The sequence below is a fragment of the Bos taurus genome, chromosome 2 (genome assembly GCF_002263795.3).
Source record: "Bos taurus isolate L1 Dominette 01449 registration number 42190680 breed Hereford chromosome 2, ARS-UCD2.0, whole genome shotgun sequence".
Classification (NCBI taxonomy): domain Eukaryota; kingdom Metazoa; phylum Chordata; class Mammalia; order Artiodactyla; family Bovidae; genus Bos; species Bos taurus.
In genome coordinates, this window is record NC_037329.1 from 25,683,381 (window position 1) to 25,696,072 (window position 12,692).

General features: G+C 41.4%; 1 protein-coding gene across 9 annotated transcripts in view; it reads right to left on the reverse strand.

Moving 5' to 3' along the window:
- Positions 1–10,807, reverse strand: part of ERICH2 (glutamate rich 2) — a 32,275-nt gene extending 21,468 nt beyond the window's left edge. For 2 of the 9 annotated variants that reach the window (XM_059876659.1, XM_059876653.1), the window contains exons 1-5: positions 10,485–10,573; positions 3,913–4,084; positions 2,402–2,432; positions 1,748–1,796; positions 1,487–1,523 (exon numbers count right to left, since the gene is read on the reverse strand). In XM_059876659.1, coding sequence (XP_059732642.1) covers positions 1,487–1,502 — 16 coding nt within the window. In that variant the 5' untranslated portion in view covers positions 1,503–1,523; positions 1,748–1,796; positions 2,402–2,432; positions 3,913–4,084; positions 10,485–10,573. Of the gene's footprint in view, positions 1–1,486; positions 1,524–1,747; positions 1,797–2,401; positions 2,433–3,912; positions 4,085–10,484 lie in introns of all 9 variants that reach the window. The other 7 variants (NM_001430692.1, XM_059876651.1, XM_059876648.1 and 4 more) reach the window with 7 other exon arrangements.
- Between the last annotated feature and the right edge of the window lie 1,885 nt (positions 10,808–12,692).

Sequence of the window (12,692 nt, forward strand, 5' to 3'; positions counted from 1 at the left end):
TCTTGCAAAAAGTAGTTTGATAACCAGATGCAATTATTAATGAGATCAAGAGAACCGGCAACCACTTAGGCTTTCCGGGTGGCACAGCACTATAGAATCCTCCTGGCAATGTAGGAGATGTGGGTTTGATCCCTGGGTCGGGAAGATCCCCTTGAGTAGGAAATGGCAACCCACTCCAGAATTCTTGCCTGAAAAATTCTAGGACAGGAGCCTGGTGGGCTCCAGTCCATGGGGCTGCAAAGAGTTAGACACAACTGAGCACACATGCACGCTGCTTTTCTATCTTGGCCCAGATTGCATCTGATTTACCCCTGGGGTTTAACTACCTCAGGATATGGGTTACCCCCTTGCTCCAGTTCCAGCATTGCTTATTACAGTCTATGAACACTGGGGTTCATAGACACAATATTTATTTTCATTAATAGCTACTAACTCTCATTATTAAAGTTATATCATATTTCCCTCAAAGACTACTAACATTTTCTTAGATTTTTTATTTAAATATTTTCAGCCATGTTAATAGGATACATAATATACAATTACATTTAGATTAATATAGTTAATGGGGCATTTATCTTTTCCTTGTTGTCTATAACATTTACTCTGAAACAAGCACAGATTCTGTCATTGATCTGTAATTTATTACCTTCTCTTTAATATAAAGACATGTATTTACTACACAATTTGCAAAAGTCAAAGTGAATCCTAATTTTAATTTTCAGCTTTGACAGTATATAAGTTAAAACATATGTTGTATAAGGTATATTTTCCCCAGCCAATAATATTCAGAATACTTCAAAATAATTTTGATTTGAATAGAATTCTACTAGAAGTGTACTACCAATTTGTCAATAATTGAACCCTATGAATGTGTTTTATGACCAACTTTCAAAATGCAATTTTTCATGGAATAAATAATTGATTTTTTTTCAGTAGATAGATGATTATGTCAGGAAGGACTCTGATGGTTTACCAGAATCAGTGCCTTGAACAAAACAGGTACTTAATATTTAGCTACTAAATTGAAACTGGGCAACGATTCTTTCAACACCAATCTCTTCAACTAGTTGGGGTGATTATTTTCCTTATTTAGTAGTAATTGTTCTTCTCATAGTAAATAAAAATCTGATTTTAAGGTAAATATTCCTTTAAAATGATATTCTCAAAGAAACGAGCAAGTATCAAAGTGAAACAAGAATGAGCAATGAAAGTTATATAAGTAAAATTCAGAATACTTGGCATTTAAGCAGTTGAGAAATAGGTTTGAATATTATCTATACCCCTACATTTTTTATCAAAATTCATTTTTCATTTAAAATGTCCTCTTATCTAAGAAACAGTTGCTTTGACTGAAGCAAAAGCTAAGTGCTAATCCATGCATTTCTGGCCTTTCAAATTTAATTGGGTGACAAATGATTGCATTATCTACTTCTAATTGCTTAAAAGGCATGATAGATCAGATGCTCAAGGGGAGACATTGTCTTACTCTGACATTCCTTCATTTGGTTCAATCATCACTTTTTCTGAAAGAGAAGAAAAAAAACTCAACCCAGTATTTTATCAATAGTGATGTTCTTAATAGAAATTCCTGACTGGCAAATATTTAGCATTGTTTGAGTGACAGGCAGTATAATAAAGGATTTAATTGCTAACTTAACCACACTCAACCATTCCTACAGACTATCTTCTTAGTACTTAGGACAAAAGGGTGATCAAATATATTTTTTTAAAGTAATAAATCATTTACCCTTTGGATCAAACACTAGCAATCTCCCATTCTGTCTATCTTTTGATGCCTATGAGAGAAGCAGAAATAAAAACTAGCATTATCAATATTATTTTAGCTTGAGGTACTTGAATAATTTATTCACAGCCTTTATATGAACATTTTTATTATCTAGGCTAAAATATAGGGGGCTTCCTGATAGCTCAGTTGGTAAAGAATCCACCTGCAATGCAGGAGACCCCGGTTAGATTCCTGGTTAGGGAAGATCCATTAGCTGGAAAAGAGATAGGCTACCCACTCCAGTATTCTTGGGCTTCCCTTGTGGCTCAGCTGGTAAAGAATCTGCCTGCAATGCAGGAAACCTGGGTTTGATCCCTGGGTTGGGAAGATCTCCTGGACAAGGGAAAGGCTACCCACTCCAGTATTCTGGTAAAGAATCTGCCTGCAATGCGGGAAACCTGGGTTTGATCCCTGGGTTGGGAAGATCTCCTGGAGAAGGGAAAGGCTACCCACTCCAGTATTCTGGCCTGGGTTGCAAAGAGTAAGACATGACTAAGTGACTTTCACTATCAGGCTAAAATATAATTTTATACTGAGGTCAATTATTCCAAAACTATATAAATTGATGGTAAGAAAGAACTAGAGCATCCTAAAAATTACTTTATATTCTCTTACCTTTACAGCATATGTCCTGTCTAGATGATTCCTGCAAAAACCCAAAATATTTACTTTGTAAGTCTTTAAACATTTTTATAAACTTGGAATATAAATAAAACAGAATGCACAACTTAGTCTGTCAGCAGGGCAGTAAGCATGTATTCTGGTATTGTTTTTAGTAGCATTATTTTCATACTAAGTGAAAAACATTATTCCTCTGGATTATGAAATCTGATTTTAAAAAAGCATAAAGAAATTAAAGCTTCCTCTTCCCATTTCACCTTGAAGTGAAGTGAAAGTTGCTCAGTCATGTCTGACTCTTTGCAACCCCATGGACTATACAATCCATGGAATTCTCCAGGCCAGAATACTGGAGTAGGTTCCTTTCTCCAGGGGATCTTCCCAACCCATGGATTGAACCCACGTCTCCAGCATTGTAGGCAGATTCTTTACCAGCTGAGCCACAAGGGAAGCCCAAGAATATTGGAGTGGGTAGTCTATCCCTTCTCCAGTGGATCTTTCCGACCCAGGAATCAAACTCGGGTCTCCTGCCATTGCAGGCAGATTCTTTACCAACTGAGCTATCCGGGAAGCCCTGGAGTATATGTAAAAAAGAGCTATAGGGATAATTTTGCAAGTTAGAAAAGTGATGTACTAAATTAGCCTCTAATTATGTTACCTTTTCGGTTTTATGTAACTCGGACTCTAGATCTGGATCCAAATATGGTTATGATACAGCAAGTTAAGGGTATCACTTTCCTACTCAGCTGACCCCAGAAACCACAAATTCAGTGTGGCATGTGTTTACAACACTGCTTTCCTTTCCCCCTTTAACAAAGAAAAACAACATGTGAACCAAACTACCTGCCACACTCTAGTTCATCTGTGTTATGAAAAACACCTTTATAGATGTATATTAGCCAGAACAAGTTTTTCAATGATATCTCAAGATGCAGTATTTTTAGTAAAATATTTCAAAAAACACATTTAGAAATAAACCTTTGATTTTTTCCAAAGATATAGTTTAAAATATAATTCTTACCTGATAAAAGTTCCCTTATGAGTTTACCAATACTTACAAGTTACAATGTTTTCTCTTGGAATGTTTTATCTTTTTAAAATTAGCCTATGTAGACTGATTTTCCTATAACTTAGGTCTTTATATATCTGAATAAATTTCATTCTAATTGTAAAGAGAAAAATCAACTTTTAAGTTTTTTTTTAAATTCACTTGCCCTTTCCTCCCCAACAGTCCCCATATTCCAAGCCAGGCTTTCTGGAACATAAAATTCAGGACCAAAACTGTAGACAATAAAAAGAGAAGCTTCATTAATTTGCATTAAGTTTTTCTCTTTTTAAATGTGTCTTAAATTCTGTGGACAGCGGAGCCTGGCAGGCTACAGTCCACCAGGTTGCAAAGAATCAACATGACTGAACAAGCACTACTACTGCTGTTCCGTCTCTGACAGCCTTCAAGACAGATCCCCGCACAACAGGCAGATGTCACCCCTACTGATTGCTAAGCTTACCTGAAGCTCCACCTTCAGTCTGGAGTGGCCACCCAGGAATACACTGGGAGGCCCTTCAAGTTGCTAAACGGACTCTCCCGTGCACGTCCTAGGGTCTTTGTTCATCTACAGAACGGTACAGCATCTGTGTGCAGGGGGCATTCCCTCAAACACTAGGGTGCCACTAAAGACTCTGTGGGTAAAAAGGATGAAGGATGCCTGTTACAAAATGGAGTCAGGAAGCCACACAGCGGGGGTCCTCATGCATTCCCACTGGTCTCAGTATTCACTATCAGCAGGAAGAAAGAAGATTCCCACACACCTTAGCAACAGCAAACTCCCCACCACTTGGTGCCAACAAGAAACCGCCACAACTCTGAATTCTCATTCTCCTCCAGTGAGCTTTGGTTCAAAACAACCCTCCCCAGCTCCCTCCCAGAACCTAATAAAAGCCAGCCTCCAAAAAAACATACAAGCACCCCAATATTCACTGCAGTACTATGGCCAGGACATGGAAGCAACTTAAATGTCCACCAACAGGGGAATGGACAAAGAAGATATGCTACATATATACAATGGAATATTAGTCATAAAAGAGAATAAAACCATGCCATTGGTTAGCAACATGGATGGACCTAGAGATTGCCATATTGAGTGAAGTAAGTCAGACATGGAAAGACAAATATATAATACACTTATAAGTGATATCTAAAAAAAAAAGAGGGTACAGATGAGCTTATTTATAAAACAGAAGTAGAGTCACAAATGTAGCAAACAAACTTATGGTTACCAAGAGATAATGGAGGGAGGGATAAACTGGGAGATTGGGACTGATCTATATATACTACTATATACACATAGATAACTAATAAGAACCTGCTATATAGCATATGGAATTCTCAATACTCTAACACCCCTTATGAGAAAAGAATCTAAACAAGAGTGGATACATGTATGTATACAACTGATTCAATTTGCTGTACACCTGAAAGCAACACAACATTGCAAATAAACTATACTTCAATAAAAAATTGTTTTAAATGGGCAGAAGACCTAAATAGGCATTTCTCCAACGAAGACATACAGATGACCAATGGGCACATGAAAAGATGCTTAAAATCACTAATTATTAGAGAAATACAAATCAAAACCACAATGAGGTTCCACTTCACACTGGTCAGAATGGCTCTCAGGAAAAAATCTATAAATAATAAATGCTGGAGACAGTGTGAAGAAAAAGGAACCCTCCTACACCGTGGTGGGGATGTAAACTGGTGCAGGCACTATGGAAAACAGTACGGAGGGGCCTTAAAAAAAACCTAAAAATAGAGTTACCATATGATCCAGCAGTCCCACTCCTGGGTATATATCAAGAAAAAACTCTAATTTAAAAAGATACATGAACTCCAATGTTCACAGAAGCACTATTTACAAAAACCAAGACATGGAAGCAATCGAAATGTTTATCAACAGATGAATAGATAAAGAAGATGTGCTACATATATACAATGGAATATTACCACTCAGTCATAAAAAATGAAATAATGTCATTTGCGGCAACATGGATGGACATAGAGATAATCATAACTAAGTGAAGTCAGTCAAAGACATATCATTTGCTATCGCTTATATGTGGACTCTAAAAACATGATAAAAGTGAACTTATTTACAGAACAGAAAGAGACTCACAGACATAGAAAACAAACATGGCTACCAAAGGGGAAAGCAGGGGGTAGGATAAATTAGGAATTTGGCATTAGCAGATACAAACTTCTATTCATAAAATAAACAACAAAGCCCTACTCTAGCATAGGGAACTATGTGCAGTATTTTATAATAAACCATAATGAAGCAGAATATGAAAAAGTATACTGTATGTACATGTATGTGTGTGTATATATATCTGAGTCACTTTGCTGACACCAGAAACTAACACGACATTGTAAGTTAACTATACGTCAATTAAAAAAAAAAAAGTTGGGCTCTTGAGTAAAGACACTGGGTCCATATTCCATTCTGCCGCTTCCCAGGTAAGCCTGGGTGAGTTAAAACTTCTGTAGGCCTCAGTGCCTCCATCTGTAAAGCAGGGGTCACAGCGGTGCCAACTTCATTGGCTCATTATAAGCATTAAGTAGGATGATCTGGGAAAGGGGTTTAGTACAGAGGCCGGCACCTAGGAGGGACATGGTAGAAACAACTTGATGTTTTATCCAAAGGAAAAACTGAGATGATGTCTTAAGGGGCTGATTAAGATTGCTTAGGGAAACAAAAAGCAGGCTTTGCTGTGATTGAGACAAGCAGGCTAGCTCTAAGGACTTTTAATTAATCAATCACATAAGCCCTAAAGTAATGATACTTGCTTTGAAAGATCACTGACTCCATGGAAAAAGCAGAGTAATTGAGAACACAGGTAAAGTTAGAGCAGACTGATAATTTGTCAGAAAAAGGTACAGCCATCACATAAGTATGTATTTTTCAAATGTACTTAATGTCTCTTAGCTGTATGAGCCCGAACTCCCAGTTGCAAGTTCCAGAAACCATGCTCAAGGTAGCTTAGGCACAAACAGGGAAGCCCTGGCTCGTAGAATCCAGGAATTGAATACCCAAGCTGTGGGAGTCAGGACACAGTGGCTACAGCTGTCGTCACGAGAGCGTGGCGCTTAAAGTGGGGACTTTCCCTTGCTCATCTCTCCTTCTCCTTTCACATGGGTCTCATTCTTCTCTCTCTCAATGTAGACAGATTTTCTACACATGATGCAAAACATAGCTCCCAGCAATTCTTAGGTTTTATCAGATACAGCCCTAGCTTTTAAGGAAAAATTGACTGTCAACAACCAAAACCCCAGTCAACAACTCAGTTAATTCAGCTAGTTTTTTGGGCTACAAAGAACAGATAAATTTAAGCCATTTAAGAAAAAAAAATCTCTAGTACTTAACGTACTCCATGTCACAGAAATTGGTCCTTGGTAAATATTAACATTTATTAAATGGATAGAAAAAGAAGAAATGCAACAAGTGAAGTGAAAGTGAAAGTCGCTCAGTCATGTCCAACTCTTTGTGACCCCATGGAATATACATGGGGTCCGTGGAGTTCTCCAGGCCAAAATACTGGAGTGGGTCCTTTTCCCATCTCCAGGGGATCTTTCCAACCCAGGGATTGAACCTAGATCTCCCACATTGTTGATGGATTCTTTACTAGCTGAGCCACAAGGGAAGCCCAAGAATACTGGAGTGGGTATAGCCTATCCCTTCTCCAGAGGATCTTCCCGACCCAAGAATCGAACCAGGATCCCCTGCATTGCAGGTGGATTCTTTACCAACTGAGCTATCAGGGAAGCAACAACAGAGTAAAGGAAAAGAACATATTAAACTAGAGCTTTGCAACATGGTAGCCACTCACCACATGTGGCAACTGAGCTCTTAAAACTGATTAGTTAGATTTGAGATATGCACATCAGATTATAAAGACTTAGTACTGGACTTCTTTGGTGGTAAAGTGGATAAGAATCCATCTGCCAATGCAGGAGACATAGTTTTCATCCTTGGTCTGAAAAGAGTTCACATGCCACGAAGCAACTGAGCTCATGCACCACAACTAGAGTCCACGCTCTAGAGCCTGAGAGCTGCAGCTACTGAAGCCCTCGTGCCTAGAGCCTACGCTCTGCAGCAAGAGAGGCCACTGCAGTGAGAAGCCCATCTACTGCAAGTAAAGAAAGCCTGTGGGCACCAATGACGGTCCAGCACAATGAAAAATAAATAATAAGAAAACCTTAAAAAGACTTAGTACCAAAAAAAGGTAAAACATCTCATATTTCATTATAATAAAAAATTGAAAGATAAATATTTTCTTCATCCTACATGTGTAGTTATTGCATCCTTTTGTGCTATTTGTTTTTATAAATTACCTTTTATTCGAACAGGCAAAGGGAGAGTTACAGGTAGACAGCTACATGCTCAGGCCCTGAAATTGTGAGGAGAAGAGACAGCTAATTAAGCACCATCCTCGAGGATGGATGGGTTTCCTTGTGCTTTGGGCTTCCCTTGTGGCTCAGCTGGTAGAGAATCCGCCTGCAACGTGGAAGACCTGGGCTTGATTCCTGGGTTGGGAAGATCTTCTGGAGAAGGGAAAGGCTACCCACTCCAGTATTCTGGCCTGGAGAATTCCATGGACTATACAGTCCATGGGGTTGCAGACGAACACGACTCAGTGACTTTCACTTCCATCCTAGAGGAGCTTAATGGGGAAAGCGGGCAGGGAGGCTAATATTTCACTGCAAAGTCTCAAGTGTGTATAAAATGATTTCAGTGATCATCTTTCACTTACATTCATATTTAAAGGTGACTACCTATAAATTTTATATATTACCTTTACAGCATAATACAGTGCAAGGAATTCAGACTCTGGAGTCAGACTGCCTATGTTCAAATCCCAGAAAATGGTGTGATCTTGAGCAAGTTCCTTAATCCCTGTATGATTCACTCTCCTCAAGTGTAAAATGACAAAAATACTGAAAGGGACAGGGTGATTAAATAATTAATCCCATTAGGGGATTGTAAATAAAGAAGTATGGGAGACTCCTGTAAATTAATGATCACTCAAGAAAGTAGGTTTGCTTAGCAACAAAACCATGCAACAGAAGCATGAGACATGTCCCAAAACAATAAAACAGTGGTGGAATGAGACCCACATTCTGCCCAGTGAGCTCAGCAAGTGAATGAGTCCTAGGACACATTCTTCTGCATGCAGAGGAAACAAAAATATAAGGAAAAGGTGACATAATAAAATAATGATTATGAGATATGCCATATGTTAGTATAGGTGGTGCTAGAGGTAAGGCAATGGCACCCCACTCCAGTACTCTTGCCTGGAAAATCCCATGGGCAGAGGAGTCTAGTGGGCTGCAGTCCATGGGGTCGCTAAGAGTCAGACACAACTGAGCAACTTCACTTTCACTTTTCACTTTCATGCATTGGAGAAAGAAATGGCAACCCACTCCAGCGTTCTTGCCTGGAGAATCCCAGGGATGGGGGAACCTGGTGGGCTGCCGTCTATGGGGTCGCACAGAGTTGGACACGACTAAAGTGACTTAGCACAGCACACCACTTTTTGCTCATTTCCACTGCACCATGACAATCCCAATTTGACCACATGGGGACAAAAAAACTCCCCTGCCAGATGTGGAGGAGGAACTGATGCTGGAAACCTGATGTCTACTCAAGAATGAAGAAGAAAGTGGTCGTCTTTCCCTCCCTACTTTTCCTTTGACTATAAAACTGTAGACTACTTAGCTCTGGCTCTGGTGCCCTCTCCAACTTGTCACCCTCAGAAGCATCCTATTCTAATAAGTCACTTCTTATCTATTACTTTGTCTCTTGCTGAATTCTTTGTGTTGAGACATAAAAAACTGGAGTTCCTTGAAGCCTCCAAAATGCCACCCCGCAGTTTCAGTACTACCTGCTTTACAGAGTACTTCAAGGATTAATATAAACAGCTCACAGTACTAACCACTCCAACTCTTCCTCCTCCCAGACAGCCCTGAAGCTGAACTCTGACTTAGAGTTCTAAGTGCACAACTGAGCCTGGACAGGGCAATGAAGGGGGAGAAAACGTTGCAGATTGAGCCCAAATGGTGGGGGTGTGTGTGTGTGTGTGTGTGTGTGTGTGTGGTGGGTAGTGGAAGTTCTGGAATTCTGGAATGATGCAGCTGAGTCCCTACAAAGGTGTTGGAATTCAGCTTTGGTAAACCCAACACTTAAAGAGCAGTGCTGTTGTTTTCCTGAGAGTTAAGACAAAACTTCAAATACAAAAAAAAAAAAAAATTAACATGGAGGATTTGGGGATCATTTGTATTTAGTTTTAGGAGAATGAAACAAATCAAAAGACACTTTCAGTGTCTTTCTCTATTTTTAAAAAGCAACTTTCAGGACTCTCTTCGGGGTAAAAACATACTCGTCCATTTCACTTATGCCCTCTGGGAAGTCAGACAATTTATAATTACGCCAGGTATTAATTTAAAACGCTACCGGGGCACAGTGTAGTTTGAACAGGAGCTCGATTTTGGAAGTTTCAAGTCAATTTGATTATCTCACAGAAGAAGGAAGACTGGATCTTAGAAGTGATCCATTGTCCAAACCTATCATTTTGCAGAAGATGAAAATAAGGTCCGGGGAGGTTAAATGATTTGCTCAAATTCCAAAGAAATTTCTTCATGGCTAAGCAAGTAGTCTAGCGAGTAATGAAGTATTAATCACAAGCCAGCTGAGTCCCTGCTCCTCCTATTTATTGGCCATTTAGCTGTCTTCCCCCCACCTCCGCCTCGCCCCACAAAAGTTAGAGGAAAAAAAGGACCGAGGGAAGGAGCCAGAAGCCCTGGGATGGAACGCGGCTATTTTCATTGTTTTTTGGGGGGTAAGCAGGGGAGGGAGTTGGCATGTGCGAATCGGCAGGTCAGAGAATGGTGGTGTAGATGCGCCTGTCAGAACCGCTTAGCTATCACACCCACAGGGACACAAATATCCCTTCCTCAGCGCCGAACTACAGCCAGAGGAAGACGCCAAAGTACGAGGTGCACCTCCGGTCGTGCGGCCCCTACCTTCTCGTGCGCTGCCTGGGCTGTGGTGGGGCGCCAGAGCCCGAACCTGGAGCGGTCAGAGAAGTTGGCGGGTTCAAGCGCCGGGCCTGAGGGAGTCCGAGGTAAGAACTGGGTCAGGTTGCTCGCAGAGATGGGGAGACGGCGACCGCGCTCGGTGCGGCGCCTCTTACCCGCCTGTGGCCCCCTCACGCGGAGCATCGGAAGGGTTGACATAGAAAGCTAGCCCAGCTCCTGCTTCGCTCGGTGTTGGGCGCGTGGAGCAGTAGACGTCGCGTCGCCATGGAGACGAGACAGCGCGCTAGCGCGTGCGCGGTTGGAGCAGAGTAAGCTGAGAAGGGGCAAGGGGTAAGGGGCGGGGCAAACCTTGGGCAGGGCTGACGGGGCGGGGCAGGGCTGAGGGGGCGTGAAGGGGGCGGAGCGGGATCCAGGAGTCTAGGAACTTGGGCAGCCCACGTGCCAGGGAGCCACGGGGTCGGGGTCCTACGGAGTGCATACACTGTCCGACGCTTCCCTCATAGCTCAGTCGGTAAACTGTCTGCAATACAGGAGACCCGGGTTCAATTAATGGGTCTGGAAGAGCCCCAGGAGAAGGAAATGGCAACCCACTCCAGTATTCCTGCCTGGAGAATCCCACTGACAGAGGAGCCTGACAGGCTACAGTCCATGGGGTCGCCAAGAGTCGGACACGTCTTAGCGACTAAATCACCACCAGTCTGACACATTCGTTTGAGAGTCCTCACGTTCACCAGTTACCCTGAGAAGGGCAGATTGGAGGGGGATTGATTTCCTTGTCCACATCTGATCATGTTTTTGGTGAGGAGAGGGGAAAAGGCTAGGTGGCCACCTTTGTGTTTTAAACCTGTGGAGTAAAAGATGAGTTGGGAGAGAGGGTTGTCCCTGGATGTGGATGAACAAATGTCCCCTGCAGGATTTCGTCCCCTAACCTAAGATCGCCCCGAGAAGATTATGGGTTTCCTGGCATGGCGGGGGGCGCGATCTCTGGAACGAGTTTCCCTACATCAGGTGCTACTGCTGCTGCTAAGTCGCTTCAGTCATGTCCGACTCCATAGACGGCAGCCCACCAGGCTCCCCCGTCCCTGGGATTCTCCAGGCAAGAACACTGGAGTGGGTTGCCATTTCCTTCTCCAGTGCATGAAAGTGAAAAGTGAAAGTGAAGTCCCTCAGTCGTGTCCGACTCTTCGAGACCCCATGGACTGCAGCCTACCAGGCTCCTCCGTCCATGGGATTTTCCAGGCAAGAGTACTTACTGGAGTGGGGTGCCATTGCCTTCTCCGAAGTAGCCATATGATATGAGGTATAATCGCTATTTAACCTCTTAGGTGCTCTCAAGGAATATGTGCCTTGGTAGAAGTTTGTCAGCTTCAAATGACAAAGTATATAAAGTTCTGACATGTAGACAGGCTTAAAAATGGTAAATTTTATAATTATATTTATATAAAATGGAGCCAGGTGGACCATTTCAGGAACTGAGTGTATATAGAGATTCTGTTATTTTAAAATTCTCTTAATCATTTGTTCATATTCATTCTAAACCTCCTTGGAGCCTAGGATGGTAGGAAAGAGGTAGAGGGAAAAGACCAGAAATGGAAGTTTCAGAATGGAAGTTTTTTAAAGAACTCAATTAAGTCATTGACAGATATACTCCTAGTTTAAAAGGACATAGCAAACCACTCTCTCCTCTATTTTAGGAGCACCCTTATGTCTTAAGTTTGGTTGAAGACTTTTTGTTCAGTAAAGGCAAAGGAAAATTCATTATACTTCTTGATCAATACCTTTTAAAACATTAGTTTTGATGAATTTTTCTTACTACTGATACATGGGTAATGTCTAACTGGCTATTCCCATCGTCCTGCCCTGAGGAAATGGAAGAAACCCCCAAATCTAACTGATTACTCTTCCTACCCCTCTTCCCTGCAACAGAAGAGTCCATTTGTTGAAAACAGTGTTTTCAGTATTTATTGTTCCTGAAAGAAGGGGCAAAAATGGTTTAATGATCTTGGAGAATAAAAATATTTCCTCCACATGAAGGAGTAAACAGACAGGACTTCTACTTTGAGCCCCAGGGTCTTCAAGTACAAAGCGGGGATGATCAAAGTACTTGCTCAGAACAGGATCTGAGAGAAAATAGGCCCCTGACACAGAGCATGGCACATGACAATTGATCAGTAACACTTAGCTATCATTATT